Raw genomic sequence first — 18,590 nt, 5'->3', positions numbered from 1 at the left:
CAGTACTGACTATATGGTATAGCCATATTTCGGGAGAATCCACGGCACCAATTGAGGTCTGAGAGCCACACTAGAATAAAAAGGTTAAGATCTCTCAGAAGGAAGGATTGCTAGAATTAGACATTAACTCGAGTAAATTTCATACAGTACATCAGAGAAAAGACTCATTCGATATGTATTTGATCACAACGCCAGCAAGGGACATCCCAATGAGATCCCAAGAATGTGAGACATCATTTTTTTCAGCCGTTAAGAGAAAACGTTCACACCCAGTGGAGCCATTCGCTAACCAACCACGGGTATAAAGATCCCAAAAAAGAAAAAGGTCAGACCCAGTGGAGCCATTTGCACTCCAACCTCGGTTATAAAGATCCCAAAAAAGAAACCTTCAGACCAAGTGGAGCCATTCGCACTACAACCCCGAGTATAAAGACCCCAAAAGAGAAAAGTTTACACCCAGTGGAGTAATTTGCACATCAACGACGGGTATAAAGATCCCAAAAAAGAAAAGGGTCAGACCTAGTGGAGCCAGTCGCACTCCAACCACGGGCAATAAGATCCCAAAATGAAAAGTTCAGACCCAGTAGAGCCATTCGTACCACAATCAGGGTATAAAGATCCCAAAAAAGAAAAGATCAGACCTAGTGGAGCAATTCGCACTCCAGCCACAGGTATAAAAATCCCAAAAAAGAAAAGTGCAGACACAGTGGAGCCTTTCGCATCACAGCCACGGGTACAAAGATCCCACAAAAGAAACAGGTCAGATACAGTGGAGTCATTCGCACTCCAACCGCAGGTATAAAGATCCCAAAAAAGAGAAGTTCCAACCCAGTGGAGCCATTTGCACCATTACCCCGGGTATAAAGATCCCAAAAAAAGAAAAAAATCAGACCCAGTGGAGCCATTCGAACTGCAAGCACGAGTATAAAGATCCCAAAAAAGAAAAGGTCAGACCCAGTGGAGCCATTCGCACTCCAACCATAGGTATAAAGATCCCAATAAAGAAAAGTTCCGACCGAGTGGAGCCATTCACACCACAATCACGGGTACAAAGATCCCACAAAAGAAACATGTCAGATCCAGTGGAGCCATTCGCACTCCAACCACGGTTATTAAGATCCCACAAAAGAAACAGGTGAGATCCAGTGGAGCCATTCGCACTCCAACCACGGGTATTAAGATCCCAAAAAGAAAAGTTCAGACCCAGTAGAACCATTCGCACCGGAACCATGGGTATAAAGATCCCAAAAAAGAAAAGGTCAGACCCAGTGGAGGCATTCGCACCCCAACCACTGGTTTAAAGATCCCAAAAAGAAAAGTGCAGACACAGTGGAGCCATTCACACCACAACTACGGGTATAAAGATCCCAAAAATGAAACGTGGGATGAATTTTACGAGACACAAGTCAGAAAGAGTTATTTCGGGAAATAGAATATTAGAAACGAAATAGATATTATTTTGAAATTCGATGGTCAAAGAATATTATACTTTACAGTGGCTAATGCGTATTGAAAATATTGAGGCCAGTGAACATGACCCAGAAAAATAGATAGATACATGAAGATGCCTAGCATGGTCTTCATACCAATTTGCCGGATTAAGAAAAAAAACACATACTCGATTAATGGGATAAGAATCATTAATTCAAATATAAATTAAGGGCGCCCAAATAGTGGCAGTAACATTGACTTGCTTTCGAATCGATATCATAAAAATGTAAAATCATAACTTTTTATGAAAGTTATAAATAATACGGCGCAAAAAGATGGAGCCGACAAAAAGGAAAGGGAAAGAAAAGAGAAAGCCGACAGAAAAGATGATCAATTGATGAAACTCATAGAAAGCATCTCCCAAACTATGCTACTGCAGTTGTCGGCAATATATTCAATCAATCAATCAATTTGTTGATACTAAAAGAAAAAACTATTACAAAAATAAAGTGGTTACTAGGCCAAAGAAGCTTTGCTTGTAATGGATCACAGAGAACAAGAATAAAACACTATTATAAAATATATATATACAAAAAAAAAAAAAAAAAAAAACTAGACAAGACAAGGACATTGATTAGATAGGATATTTAACAGATAGAAGATTTAGAAGGAGATTTTAACATATAGCTGAAAATGATTTTAAAAGAAGAGAAGAGACATACAAATTAGGAAAGGATTAATAAAGAGAGATTATTGAATTGGAAAGACCCGACGAAATAATGCCTTAGCAGAAAGAGAAAGAGGGACATCCGAAGGGATGGAGTTCCATAATAGAATTGATTGATATACTGGAGACCTCTGGGCTGCTGTAGAAGATCGTTTTGGTAAAATAAATCGTCGAGAAGAATTACTTAAAGAAGAAAAGTACCTACCTGAGCCTGTCCGTGAGAAAAACTGCTGTAGGGGCGGTGGGAGAGTACCTAGAAAAGCAGAATGCGCAAAACAAAGAGTACTTTTACCTATAATATGGTCCAGCGGAGCTATTCCAGTATCATTATAAAGATCAGAGGAAGGGTAAAGCCGAGGGAGAAGAAAAGTAGCCTTCACTGCCCTATTTTGGGCTCTCTGAAGTGAGCAGAGAAGAGAAGAGAGCTCCGGGCTGCTGTAGAAGATCGTTTTGGTAAAATAAATCGTCGAGAAGAATTACGTATTACCCCAGACAGAGCAGCAATAAGAAAGGTAAGGATAAATAAAAGCATAATAAAGAGAAACCATAATATCAGGAGGAAGAAATGAGTTAATCCGGTGCAACATTGAAGACTGGCGGAGGATTAAAGAATGGATGTGAGTTATATGCGGTTTAAAAGAAAGAAAACAGTCAAGATACACACCAAGAAATTTCACCATAGTAGCTTGTGGTATAATATCGTTCGCAAAAGTCAGGGTGATTGGCTCCTGCACGTCTCGCATACGGTAAGGGGTCCTGAAGTTGGCAATGGCACTCTTTCGGCTGTTAAGAGCCATACCATTTGACCAGCACCAATCCTTTACTTTATCAAGAAGACCTTGAGCTATAGAAGTGGCAGATGGCAGGTCCACTGCAGCAATGAAAAAGTTACTGTCATCAACAAAAAGAACAGGGTGAACATGGGGATGAAGACCATCAACAAGATTATTAATATAAATTAGAAACAAAAGTGGTCCAAGCACAGAGCCTTGTGGGACACCTTTCAATACAGGCAAATTAGAGGAAGAAGTACGGTTAACCAAAACATACTGAGATCTCTCTGAGAGGTAGGACCTAAACCACTCTAGTGGGACTCTATGCACTCCAAATAAAGATAGTTTAGACAGAAGTACATTGTGGTCAACCATATCAAAGGCCTTTGAAAAGTCGAGAAATAGACCCAAAACACACAAGCCCTTGTCCAGATTAACACGCAAAAACTCAGTTGCATCAGAAAGTGCATGCAAGGTAGAGAATGAGGGACGAAAACCATACTGATGGTTAGTGATGAGAGAATTTCCAACAGTCGAATTAGTACTAAATACAAATGAAGAAAGTCGACGATACACTACTTTTTCAACAACCTTTGAGATGACGGGATGAAGAGAAATAGGTCTGTAATTTGAAATTAGAGAAGAATCACCTTTTTTATGTAAAGGTACAACAGTGGCAACTTTAAATAAATGAGGGAAAATACTAGAAGAAAAAGTGTGAAAATACCAGAAGAAAGAGTCAGAAAATGGGTGAGATGGTTATTCAAACGAAAACTATCAACTGTACAACTGCTTGGAAGTTGAGAAATAATATTAGAAATCTCAGTAGTACTACATGGGGAAAGGAACTTACTCTACTCGGGGGTGGAATGAGAACTGAGGGAAGTGTGGTGAAATACGAATAGAAGGCACTTGCTAAAGGTTTTTTTGTCCACAACAGATCCATCAGCTTTCCTATAAAGAAATGGGGAAGATTGTTTGAGTTTCTTGCGGGAGAGAGCTTCATTAATTACAGTTTAAACCTTGCGCAAATTCCCTTTACACTCATTAATTCGACGCGAAAAATACAGCTTTTTTGCTAAACGAACTGAAGAAGTGAGCCCATTTTTGTACTATTTATACTTCAGAAGATCTTCCTATGTCTTACTTTTACATGCAGCCTTGAACAAAGACGCCTTCATATGGGTTGCATTGATCAGACCTCTAGACATCCATGGGCATTTAGGTGTAAAATTCCTTGGCCTCTTTCTCAGAGGAAAATGCTTATCCAACAGAGTTCCCATACGACACAAAAAAATCTAGTTACACAATCAGCATCATTAGCTTCAAGAACACTAGACCAATCATTACTCTGAAGACTATGTATTAAACTAGAAATTTCTTTATCTGTAAAAGTTCTAAAAGAAGACTCGCCTTTCTCATTCACAGTAATCTCTGTTTTAGGCACAATAGTGATAGATAAATAGGGAAGTGATCAGAAAGATCAGTGAAGACAAGACCAGAAGAGAACTTCAAATTAGGAGAATGAGAAGTGAAAATATTATCTATTAAAGTGGCAGAATTTCTTGAAGGGTTAACACGAGAAGGAAAAAAAATTGAAGGAAGTAGCCCAGAAGAAGAAAATAAATCAAAAAGATGGTCACGTTCATCATTTGATCCAACATTTAACATATTACAATTAAAGTCTCCCAAAACAAATCCGTTTTTTAGAGAAAGTCCCCACACCAGAAAGCTGATCAAGCAAATCATAGAACAGATGTGTTGGAAAAGGAGGCGGCTTATAAAACAAACAAACAGTATCACATACAAACTAACTTTTCAGATCAATAACAAGAGATTAAACTGTCCTACTATTAGACACCACCGATGTAAACAAGGATTCAAGGTCAGATCTTTTACAAAATTCAATACTAGATTTTATAAACAAAGAAATACCCCTAGAACACTTTGTTACCACTCTAGGTACATGAATAGCAATATAACCATGCATATCATAAGCTGTAAAATTATCACTGTCAGATAACCATGTTTCCGTCAAGCCTATGACATCAAAAGGGCAAGAATTATCAGACCGCAGATATGATTTAAGACTGTCTCACTTATCTCTTATCCCACGCACATTCAAACAAAATACATTAAAGCAACTGTTTGAAGAGAGTGAGGGCATAATGTTATCACAATAATCAATGGTGTTGTGATAATTACAGCTAGAACTAACCATAGATTCAAGGAGAGGGTCAAGAGCGTGTGCCTCTTGTTTACCAGCACTACTTGGTTGATCAAATATAACTGAATTAAGAATAGAAGAATTCATAAGGAAAGAGAAATCACCCATATTTATCTCACATAACAGAGACACACAATACCTTCACAAATGACACAATATCCATAGTACACTTGAAGGTGATGGAATCATAAACAAAGATAAAGAAATATCAGTGGGATGGCAAATATTACCCAAAGTAAAGGGTCGAATAATGTGGCACCAGTCAGAAATAGATGAGCTGCAAGTGTGCAGGCGTGACAAACAATGACAGAAATCAGGCTACATAAAGGCAATAGGATCTCAAACAAATATAAAGAGACATTAGTAGGATGGCTCATAATATTTGAAGAATAGGCTAAATTTACAATATGGGACCAGTAAAATTTATGTGAGCTGTAAGTGTGCTGACATGACAAAAGTGTGATAGAAAATAGCATACATGAAGTTGATAGGAACACAAACAAATATAAATAAGTATCAATGGTATGACACACAATGTTCAAAGTATTAGACCAAAATAGATATGAGCAATAAAAATTATGTGATCTGCATGTGAACACACAAAACAAAGATATGGTAGAATTAAGGCAAAATGAAGGTGATATGATCACAAACATAAACAAGGAAATAATAGTGGGATGGCATATATTTATCAAAGTATTGGCCAAGAGCATAGTGTGGAGCCAGTCAAGATTATAAGATCTGCAATTATGCTGACATGACAAAAATATGATAGGAATTGGCCTACATGAAGGTGAGAGGGTCAAAAACAAAAATAAAAAAAATTCAGTATGATGGCCTATATTAATCATAATATTGGCCCAAAATATAATATGGGGCCAGTCAAAATTCCATGAGCTGCAAGTGTGCAGACATAACAAGAACATTCTAGAAGCCATGCAACATGATGGTGATAGGATCACAAACAAAAATAAAGATAAATCAGTGGAAAGGCACAAAGAAAAATCAGTGGAAAGGCACATATTAATTAAAGGAGTGGCACAAAATATAATGTGTAACCAGTTAAAATTATGTGAGCTATAAGTATGCTGACATGACAAGAGTATAACAGAAAGCAAGCTACATGAAGGTGGTAGAATCACAAACAAACATAGAGCAATATTAGTGGGAAGGGACATATCATCCAAGATATTGCCCCAAAACATAATATAGCACAAGACAAAATTATGTGAAGACAGTGAAGAGTGAAAGAGGAAAAATGTAGGAACATAAAATAAATTCATACAGAAACAATTCAACACATTATGACAAAGTGAACTAAAATCCATCACTTTAATTCTCTGCATTTGCAGCACACAAATCAATTTCATCCTGATCACTGAACTTAACTACTCTTCCAGACTGAGTTTTATACAGGATATCACCTTTACTGGACCAAACATTATGTAAACCAAGCTTTGACTTGGCATATGAAAGAAGCTGTAAGCATGGTTTAGTAAGCATCTCAGAAAATAGTGTCCCATATTCTTTCAAATCCTTCTTTTGTCTGAGAAGCAGTTGGCAAATTCGTAAATTACAAAATTCTACAACTATGGGTCTGGGTTTGGCAGATGGTTTGCCATTTTTTTTGGCTGATATAACATCAGACTGGGTAATTGGTATGCCAGGAAATTTCCTAGCACATAGTGACATGACATCTTCTTTCACCCCAAAGACAATAATTTGGTTGCTCAAAGCCTGCTGTTCAAAACGGTCATTTAATCTTGCCAGGTTAGACTGGATAGGCCTGAAAGAGCTCGCAAGGTCTTTCATTGATGACCCTAGAGTAGCCAAAGAAGATTCAATTGAAGATATGCGTTTATTATAGCTTTCAAGGGTTTTATCAACTAGACTACTAAGATCTAGACTGAGGCCAGCACACACATCCTGCTTGATTGCATCCAGCTTATCTGAAGTGACATCATGTTGCATGAATGCCTGTTCCTCTTTCATTTTGGTCACAGCCTCATCTACCTGGGTAGAGATCTTGGCCAATATGAGGTCATCAAGTAACCCTTTCACTGAAGATTTAAGGCTGTCAGGATGCAGTAATAATAATAATAATTTATTTATAACCCACAAAGTACATTAAACTGTGGAGTAAACACACAAAAAAAGAAAAAACAAGACAAAAAACATAACAACATAAATAACATAGCAGCATAACAACATACAACATAAATAAATTACCTCCATTCAAAAAATGGCCAAAGAGGGTCAAAAACACCGATCATTTGCCGAGTTTTAAGACATATATCTTTAGATAAATGTTTCAGTCGCGAGGGCGCATCAACGATGTCAAATTTAGAGACGATTGTATGATTCCGATACCACCGAGGCAGACGCAGCAAATACTTGCAATACTTAAAATATCCTGAGCGTATTTTCTTTGTATCCTTCTTGCGAAGGAGGAAAGCAAAACCAGAAAGATAAAAAACAGTAGGGGCACAAAAACTAGAATAAAGACGGCATAGTCCATTTCAGTTATACCGACCACGATTTGGTGAAATTTTCGCGTATCCAACCCGCATACTTTTCAGCACGCTGGACGTAATAGCGGAGCAAGTAGACGAAAGTGACGTGGGAAAAGAGAGACCCAACCATTTAATACTTGCTGAACATGGTATAGTTGAAGAACCCAAGCAAAGAGGTGATGCTGGTGGAGGACTCCCAAAACACAAAAACTCACATTTGGAGGCACTAATTGAAAGGCCTACTGTGGATAGTGCGGCTGAAAGCCGGTAGAAGTTGGTAATTAGACTTTTTTCCGGCTAAGAAGCAGAACATCATCAGCATATGCAACGTGACTAATGCCTAAATTATCATTGTAAAAAATTGACGGTTGAAGACGTTGGAGACATGAAGCTAAAACACATTTAAAAATGCTCGGGGATAACACGGCACCTTGCCTAACGCCTTTTTTAACAGGAATATACTCCCCTACCGTACCATTCCACTTCACCCTAACTGAAGAATTAGCATACCAATACTTAAGCACGGAAACAATAGAAAGGTTAACACCCGAGGCTGCTAGAGAAAACAAAGCATTTGAATGAATTACATTATCAAAAGCACTAGATATGTCAAAAGTCAAACAATACAGGGGACTTTTTTGAGCAACAGCTTGTTTCATTAGCCGACCCACAATATGGTGAGCTTGAAAACAGCCCATACCTTTAACCTAACCAAGCTGGAAGGGTGTAAAATTGCACTTGGAGTTAATGGCCGGTAGCAGTACATATTCAAATACCTTACTAACAAAACAAGACACAGTGATAGGACGATAATTAGAGCAAGCACTGGGGTCCTTACCCCTCTTGACTATGGGAGATATACAACCGGACAAAAAACTATCTGGCACAACGGACTGTGCCAAACACATCTGAAACAATAATTGCAAATGCTTCAGCAGTTCAGGACAATCATAAGCAAAAAACTTGAAGCAAAGACCATCACTATCGAGAGACTCAGACTTATTCACTTGCATAAGAGCTCGGAGTATAACACCAGATTCCACCGACAACACTTGAGATTGGTTGATACGAATTGGGAGGATTGAGTTGACAAGTTTTGTAAAATGATTTTGGAGATTAATATTAAACGAAAGCAAAATGTTTTTATAATGAGAAACGAAGTCACATAGCCGAAGAGACGAATTAATTGGAGGTGAACACTTAACACTGTTTATAACACGATCCCAGGATTTCTTGTCACAAGGACCATCCCAGGCATTCAGTCTCGCTCTACGCAGGGAATATTTGTTCTCTCGTTTGGTTTTCTGTTTTATTTGATGTACTGAACCAGAAGAAGGACGATTACAGGCTATCCGCATACGGAGCCAGAACTTAGCTTTTTGTTTAGCTATCTTCACTTTAGGATGAACTTTCCAAAAGGGATTGCGAGTACCCGTTCGCACGCACTCGGAGGGACAGCTGTTTTAGCGGCAGACTTTATACAGAACACTATTTGCTGATAATACGAGTTGATATCTATCCGAGTTGAAGTTGTAGATACAGATGTTTGCAATAAGTGGAAAGGCACTTTAATAGATGATAATAACTGGGACAATGTCAATACATAAAGTGGAACATTGGTATTTTCCCAATTTAACTTTGAGAACCACTTGGGAGAGTTACGTTGCACAGAGGTCGCCATGGAGCAAGATAGTTGGCACGTGATTGGTAAATGACCGTCGTCGATTTTAGAGTCTTCCACATGAACTATTGATGAAAGTAGAGTTGAATCTGACACAATTACATGATCAAGGTTGGAAGTAAGACCACCACGATTGTGAATATAAGTAAATAGAAGATCTTTATCAGCAAGATGGAATCCTCCAGGTAGTGAATCGAGAAAGATTTCAGATCGGTTGGAATTAGATAATAAGTCAGTGTTCATGTCGCCGGCGAGAACCCATTTGGTATTTTGTTTTGAAAGGTCGCTAAGTAGTGTTCGTAGGCGATTACATGCTTGTGAAAAACTAGACAATGACCGCACAGTCTTTTTATTACAGGGGAAATAAATGTTTATAAATGCGGTATCACCACATTTTATCGCTAAGATGTTAGCGTCGCTTTGCAATAATATCGGCTGAGTCTTGTGTCTGAAATAGATGGCCAGACCTCCTGATAGTCTTCCACGGGTTTTTTGGGCGGCTCTCAAGAAGGTATAATGGGTCCGAGAACGCTTTAGGCTATCAACATTCACTTTAGAGAGAAGGTGCTCCTGTAAAAACACAATATCATTTGCAAGTAGCTCACTTATCAGTAGATCCTTGTCTTTTGTACCATTAATATTAAGGGAAACAAAGCTAAACGGAGTTTGAGCATTCATTTATTAGCGTTGTTGAGAGCCGATCGGAGAACTTTGCATTTCAGGCTAAAACTTACGTGTTCCATAGTGCAATTTGCACATTTTGGTGAGGCTTGGCAAGGGTTTTCCTTGGAATTCACATGAGGGCCAGAACATCTGGAACACTTGGGATGTGCTGGTGAGCTGGGACAAGCTCCAATCAGGTGATCAGTACATTGACAGCGAAAGCATCGACGCGAAATGGATTGAAAGGGCTTAGCGCGAAAAATTTCATACCCAATACGGATTCCCGACTCCAAAACCGCGTTCAGAGCGGTTTTGTCGACGAACTCGAGGCGAAAAGTACGAGAGTCGCCGATTTGACTAGTACTAATTGACTACTATTGTAATTGTACTAATTGTACTAATTGACTAGTACCGATTTGACTGGAGGCCACTGAGGCCTCCAAATCAGCTCTTGAATAATTATGGGGTATATCCCGGACCACAGCTAAAGGCTTTTTATCAATCACTCTGGCTCCAACGTTAGGGATGGAGCTAGTAACAGCTTCAGCAAGCGAGTCGGCTGAGCGCTTATCGCGTACCATCACAACCCAGCTTTTGCTATGTGGCTTAGATTTTAGACTTATGATTCCGTCATGACCATCCAACGTTTCGAGCTTCTTCATGCGAAGGATAGGGTCGTTGAGCTCCGGGGGTGGGTTTCTTACAACGGCAGCGTAGGACGGTTTTTTCGTATTTTGAGTAGGGGCTACAAGCTTAGACTGTCCCTCTGTAACCTTGGACGCAATATCACGCAGCTGTTCAAGGCAAGAATTCACCTTGGCACTGAGGGTACTGAAGGCATCGACAGGGATCATTGGCACTTCGCTGGGACATTTGATAACAAAGTCCGGAAGCTTTATGTTCTGGGAATCGCACTTTACAAGCGAAGAATTAATGTCCGAAGCACAGTTTAATGCAGCATTGGCTCCTACGCGCTTCGATGGGACTTCATTCGGAAAAAGCTTTAAAAAAAGCAATTTACGGATCTCACCAAGAGAAGAAGACTCGAAGAAATCGGCCAAGTACTCTTTTATCGTATCGGGCGAAACTCCTTTAGCAAAATTTTTCAGTACAAAGCACAGGATAGGATTGTAGAAAAGTTCATCTTCGTACCAATTACCAATTCCCATTTTCTCTAGATTGAAGGTTCACTTGCGAGAAGTAAGGGAAGCGTTGGAGGCTGCCTACCTTGTCCCCGCAATTTAAGGGACAAGCCCGGCGGGTACCACGGCTCTTGCAAACAGCTCTCCCCCACCCTTCTGCTTACTTTTCTCCTCTCACCTTTATCGTAACGCAATCGTCTATAATATCGGAAATTATAATTATTTTTGCAACTGCTTAATCCTGACCTATATCATATATAGGTCATGAAAATATCGATAAGAGAAATCACTGTTCCCAAGGGAATTTTCACTCAAGTCTGAAAATAATCCGCTTATTTATAATTCTTTGGACACTGAATTAATTATTATGAAAATATTGGCTATATGTCATGTAGAGACGATAATCCTTTACCAAATATTAGTGATAGGTTCAATCCAAAAATAGGTCCTCACACCTTGAACTCTGAATCAATACTGATTCAATACATGTTAGTCAGCATGAGTATTTGCTTTGAAACGGATTCTGATCCAGAGAATTGGAGTGAGCTGTCTGACCTAAGTTCACGGGGTGGCTTGATTTGACTTTTCATTACTTACTTAATGTGAACAACAAGACAGGTACAGAGTAAGCAGTGTCATATGGCAGGCTGGGTATAAGGCAGGATATGGTTCAAAATCTAGCAGCAAATTTCAAATAACAAAGCAGGAGCAAGTTAAAATTGGCATAGGTCTCACCTGATGAGTCCCCTCTTACACCCCAGGGGTAGGGGCTGCTTAGTATGCTTGCCTTTACCCACTGGTAGTCTTTCTTTAAATCTAATTAGTAGTTGACTGCTGAAGTTCTGTTACTGACAGGGTTGCCAGAGATACAACCACAGTGCTACTTTTACACTTTTGGATCAAAGCATTACTTCTTGTATACTCTCTAAAAAATTACTGATTTTGCATTATTTTTGTTAAAAGAGGTAGTTGTCGCCCAAAAAAGCAATTTCACAAGGACGTTACATAAATTTGAAACTATTATCGGTCAATGCACTCGATATTTTAGATTTTGGGTTAAGCAATTTTGATGTTTTATATAGCAAATCTCCTGATTCCTCTTCGGTCCATAAATATAAGATTTAGACGAATTCAGAAATATAACTTTTTAGAATTGAATATATCCAACTAAAATCATAAGCAACGTTCAATCATTTGCCCTGTGGTCTGAACCTTTTCCTGAAATTTGAAACCTGTATATATTGACGATCAGTCATGATAACGAGCTCAATTTTATGCATATTTTCCTTTAAGAAGTCTATTGCTATAGTATGTGTTTTGACTGGTGATGAGCATGGTTTAATTCTGCAGCAAAGGAATGCTGAGAAGATACAACAAATTGCTAGTCTGTTCCATTTTTATAATGTCATTTTCATATTCAATTTTGCACATGCATTGCTTCTTCAATGCTTATCCACAATTATCAGAATAGAGCATCACAACTAGTCTAGAGATGAATCCTAAATTTACGCTTTCTGAAAAAACCTCACTACGCAACTGAATGCTAAAGACAGTTATAAACATTTTGAAATCTTTACTCACGCGTATGGCCCCTTATGTCGGCTTCAGCTGAAGTAATCACTTCACCCATATATTCTACCACAAAGGTGTCTTTGGCTATGACTTGCAGGGCTTTGACGGCCCATCCTTTAGCTTCAGTTTTAAATAAAGACAACTTTACCTAAAAAAGAAAAACTATAAACTAATTCTGAATTATTTCCAGTAAGGACGAAGAGCGGGATAAGACATAGCTAGAACATTTGCCTGTTCTTTTATCAGTGAACCCTGCAACCACCAAACAAGTTATGTGCACTCAAAATCAGTAACACAAGGTTTTTTTTTTGCGGGAGGGGTGAAAAATTTATTAAAACTTTCCAGGGTGAATTATAATCCAGTTTTGAACATGTGAGGAAAACTTAAAGCAAACAGAAAATGTATCCAGATAATTTAGCAGTGTAACAAAACAAATAAGAAAAGTGTTTACAAAGAGTTAGGTCCTCCCTCCAAGGAGAATTCTCGCGAAATAATCCTTAAAGTTGGACATTTTAGCAAGTACAAAGTTAATGATTCGAAAATAAGATATTTAGCAACTTTAACAGAGTGCGGTTGGATTGCCTGCAAGAGGAAGTACTTCCTACAGAGCACTTGAAGAACAAATTTGTAAAGCATGGATCTTCATCTGAAATAGTTTCCCGATGGAGGTTATCCCTGTAAAACCGCCTTTTAATTCCTTTAAAGGTGAGTTCAGTTAGCAGTATCCTACGGAAAGGACCTGGGTAAGAGGTTACCTAGTGGCATATCATTCCTTGAGTTTCTAGCAGCAAATCGTCATGATCGTAGTCATAAAGAAAGGGTCTTGTAAACTCAAAATATTGAGTATTGGAGAATTCATTATAGATACAATATACAAAATCCCGAGGTTTGAAAAAATATGCGTCGTTTTGCAGTAACAGTATGGTAGATTGCCTGAACTTCCAAAAATATCCAAATTTTTGAATATCCCTAGGATTTAAATTCAAATTTTGGATGCCGTATGTATTTTTTTCAAAATATACCTGTTTACCATGAGTTTTGATGAGCAAAGCTCCCCTCACAAATATGGGAGCCATTTTCTATTTATGTTTCGTCAAAAATTAAAAAGAAAAAAAGGACATACGTGACCTCAGCATGAATACTGAACTGATGGATATTTGGTTCCTGAGATAGCCTACTCTTAAAACGTTGAAACTGCATAAAACACGCAATAATGTCTAAAATATAAAGATTCTGAAATTTTGTGTTGGTGATGAGGATTAGACCACACAGTATAACTAGAGACTCTTTCGTTCTATTCCACTTCCTGTGAGCAATACTCCACACCAGAAATACACACCCCCCTGATGGTTCTAACTGGTCTACTGGGGACCGCGTAGTATAACTAAAGACCCCTCTTGTCCCTCTGGACAAAAGGGTTAATTTTTGTGGGACGTATAACACTTTCATACCTCTTCACAACCAAACTGGGAAAAACACGTCAAAAGCTAAAGATGTGACTCGAGACTATTTTTGGACGTTCTGGGTACTTCAGGAGGCAAGGATAATCCTAAGTTTAACATTGTGGTTTGAAGTTTTGAAGGGACTTCAGAAGCACACAGGGGATCGAGCACACAGACAAAGCAGCACAAAACCACTGCAAACACCGGTATGACTTTTATTTTTATATATATTTTTATATTTTATTATTATTTTTTTTTTTCACTTTTAGCACATTTAGATTTTGAATCATTAGCAGCAACAACGGGGTAAAAAAGATAATAATAAATAACACAACATTTAATAAGAGTGCTGCAGAACAACGGATGCCTATCTCCAAGAAGATAATATAATATTATTGAAAAAAACTTCCGTAGAAAAAGTAAGAAAGCCTCTTCAGTCAAACCGGTGACAGAAAATTTTTACATTTTTTCCAAACCAATGCTTGAGAAACTAGGCCCAAATAAGTGTGTTCTAATGATAAGTGTTTAAAATTAAGAATCCTCTAACCCCGGAAGACACGAGCGTGGATTAAGATATTTTACTTGATTATCTTTTATTTGAGTCAACTTTCTTTGAACTTGAAGCCTCTCAGCCCTTAAAAAAACTGAATGAGACTCAAATAGAATCAACATTGACTTCAAAAACCATGCTTGGAGGCGGGGAGGAGGACACTGCAAACACCAGCCCCAGTTCCAAAAAGAAACGTTAAGGAGCGATATGAGCTGTGAGATGGAAGTTCTCAGGCCAGCACTGCTTCTGACGAACGATGTTTGCTATCGACAGCCATAGAGCAGTGGATAATCCGTCTCTCTTCTTTGGTGGATGCTTGTCCAAGATGGGGGGGGGTGTGGTCATCAAAGGAATGAGGAAAGTATTAGTAGACGTTTAGAAAGGGAAAAAAGAGATCAGCAAATCCTGTCTGCAATTACCATGAATATTGGGTCCCAAATTGTCAATAGAACTAGTCCTGAGGATGGGGGAGTATCTCTAGTGGTTATGCTAGCACTGGAAATGACAAAAAAAGGCTCAGTTTGCTGGACAAAAAAACAAGTTTCACGGATTCTGCGAAACTTATATCAACGAGATAAGGAGTCTTGACGAAAGTTTGAAAGAAGTGAGCAAAGATCGTGTTGTAGATATACTGGACAATTCAATAGAGAAAGCAATCATTTTCTTTGTCCACACATTTTCTCCCCTAGACTGGATGGCATTAAAACAGGGTTCGATGAGATAAAAATAACCGCACTGATGAAAGAAGAGATAATTGGTGCTGAGCCAGGATACCCAGGAGTAGCACAATAAGAACCACCTTAATAGCAACTTTCGGCATGAACCTCCCCGGGTGTGTGCTACAAGAAAGGTTAGTTAGACCTATGGTGGCCTGCAACGAATTCACTGGGCGGTAGAGTATAAACAAAATCAGGCCTTAGCCATTGACTTGATAAACAATCACTTAGCCATTGACTTGGATCCACGTGAACCTGGATGAAGAAATTGAGAACCAAATTGTATGATTCCCCATTGATAAAAGAGGAAGCATGCTTCTCACAACAGCTTTATAAGAAAAAAAATGAACGATCTTGAACAAATGAATGTACAACTTTGCCCTCAATAGTAGGAGATGAGACTTTATCTTCATCACAGGCATGAGACTATATTTTCATCACAACCTTAAGATTGCTCAATACTAGTATGCTAGTCAAAAAAATCAAATGCGGGCAGATCAAAGTGCATTATTACCATGCAGTGAAGGTCAATAAACTGATGGATTGTGTACACTTTAATATTATCATTCGATCCAAACTCGCATCACAAGCAGTGGGAAAACTCAGATACAAATGAGAGAGGATGCGAGCTTCTAGATTATTTGGCCGGAGAAAATACAGGTGTTCGATGCCCGTATTCGTGACAAAAAGAAAAGAAGTGGTCGATTTTGCATCAATTCCTTGCCAATATAATAATTTAGTTCGAAAATTGTGCGGGAGCGATATCCTATCCTTGTAAAACCATTGGATTATAAGATTTATTGTACACCATATGTGCATAACAAGCAACAAAAGAGGAGCCTTGGCTTTTAGAAACTCGAACCTCTGGAGAACGTTGAAAATTCAACGGTTACAAAGAGATTGTCGACATGCATCAAAAGCGACAAAAGAGGAGCCTTGGCTTTTGAAAACTCGAACCTCTGGAAAACGTTGAAAATTCAATGGTTACAAAAAGATTGTTGACGTGCATCAAAAGCAACAAAAGCGAAGCCTTGGCGCACACATCATTTAACCAAAATGGAGAATACAACCAAAGCAGCAATTTCGAATTATAATTGGTTACTCCAAGTAGATCTTCTGGACGCTTCAGCCGGCACAGCCGGTCCTAAGGTCAAAGGTAACAGTCCTAAAAACCAAAAAATGCTAGAACGCCACACAAAGAAACTGGATAACTTGTAGAGAAGCATCAGCAAAAAAAGCATAACAAACCATTTTCTTACCCAGGTGGATTTCATGAGGATAAGGAGATGGAAGTAGAAAGACTTATAAGGGCTTACACCAAGGAATCTTTCAACAAAAAGTCAGAGGGTTTTATAGTGTGGTTAGATTCTTTTGATTCTCTGTACTTACTAGCTCTTTGTACCTAATCTTCTTTCTCTTTTGTACTTTACTTCTTTCTATTTTAAAGTTTATTTTTCTTAATATTATTGAATAGACCTTGGCTATGAAGATATGCATTTTCTGCCATTCTTTGCTGTCAGCAAAAGATGCAACTGGCATCTTTTGCTGGCATCTAGGAGCTAACTTCTAGCCTTCTAGAGCAGAACAGTATGAGGAAGTTCAGAGAGGAACTAACTTGGCTTAGACAGAGAATTCTAAAGCACCTTGGATTTCGATGGTAAACTCTGGTTAATGCTGTCATGTCTGTTCTCGAAGAGTGCAGTACACTAAAAGATACTTGTTAAAGCATTTCTCTTCCCATTCAAAATCTGCAAAGAAGTTAAGTGGCTACAAGAAAATATCAGGCATGCTGAAAGATCCGCAGACAAAACCTCTTCTGTTGCTCCTCTTCTCAATTGCAAAAGCCTTCACAAGTTTTTCAGTACGTTTCAGACTAAGAGTCCGTTGATCTGTAAGATGTTTCACGAGATTTGTTGCCTTGTACAACATTTGATGGGCGGATATATGTCGAGGTGGAAAAAAGAATACGATTGAAACGATCATTTTTGACCGACACAAATAATACCTGCCGATTGAAAGTATAAAAGTTTTTGACGAGTAGGTGACATTTTGGAAGACTTGAGCACAGCAGACACGATGTCACAAAATAAGGACTCTCGTGTTGCAGCGTTAAATCATATTTTGAAGGAATCACCCTTACTACCATGGGACCTAAGATCCACATAAAAAAAAAACATAGGCCCACCATGGAAAAAAGCCACGGGACCGCCATGAAAAAAAAGCCATGGGACCTAAGATCCTCAACCCTTGAATGATTGTTTGAAACAAAATGAAAATGTTCAAAAACCAACCTGAATTACTCTCAACAAACGAGCTGCTTCAGCTAACCCATGATACCAGTTCAAGCAACAAGACAAAATCTAGTGGCGAAAAAAGTGAACAAAGCCAAATAAAAGGATGGGAAACAACTAGCAGAGGAGAGGCCTAACAAGGAAGAGTAGAAGAAGGTATTAGCCGTCGAAAAATTTAATCTACGAGAGCGCAAATATAATCTTCTAGAAAAAAAGAAGGGTGATACGATAAACCCCAATTGTCTAGAAGCAAATTCAGGATGCATATTTAAGACTCCAAAAGGCTATTAAGGATAAAGACTATTGCAATAGGCAGAGCCTAAGCTATGCTAGAGGCTGCATTAAAAAACTTAAAGAGGACCAAGCAAAGGCCGAAGAAACGAGACTTTGACAAAAGGAAGTCAAAACCCATATATACTATGTTGCACTAATTTACTAACAATCGTTTTTCGTAAGATGTACTTGAAGTTGGTTGTTCACTATGTGTTTTTTGCTATTTTGCAAGTGAATAGAAAAAAAAATTAGTAAAGCGATCGGGCGCCACGACCACAATGAAGCAAGCAAAATTTAGCTAAGCTAAATGCGATTGGTTAATATCTTCTGAGATACTGACTGTAGTACGTAAGTCGGCTAAAAACACTTTATCCTTGTTTTTGTGTCAAATCTTCTAACCGTGATCTTTTCCCAATTTGTTTGGTGGCAGCCCTCCTTGCAGAAGGCTGAAAGAAAATACTTACAATGAAGCACCCCCCCCTTCATAGCAAAGGAGGAAAGTTAGTAAATTAACAGTTGGTGAACTTAGAAGTTAAGTTACAGAAGAAAAATTACACGAAGACTCTTGAGAAATTGTAAGCCAAGACTA

At 38.5% G+C, this 18,590-nt stretch overlaps 1 protein-coding gene across 1 annotated transcript in view; it reads right to left on the bottom strand.

Annotated features, from left to right (window-relative positions):
* Positions 1–18,590, bottom strand: part of LOC136035683 (histone-lysine N-methyltransferase SUV39H2-like) — a 72,682-nt gene that overhangs the window by 15,231 nt on the left and 38,861 nt on the right. The window contains exon 6 of the mRNA XM_065717611.1: positions 12,739–12,877. Within this exon, the coding sequence (XP_065573683.1) occupies positions 12,739–12,877 (139 nt within the window). The remainder of the gene's footprint in view (positions 1–12,738; positions 12,878–18,590) is intronic.

The sequence above is a fragment of the Artemia franciscana genome, chromosome 14 (assembly GCF_032884065.1).
Source record: "Artemia franciscana chromosome 14, ASM3288406v1, whole genome shotgun sequence".
NCBI classification, from domain to species: Eukaryota; Metazoa; Arthropoda; class Branchiopoda; order Anostraca; family Artemiidae; genus Artemia; species Artemia franciscana.
Note: the sequence above shows the minus strand (reverse complement) of the source record. Positions and strands in the feature narration are given on the sequence as shown.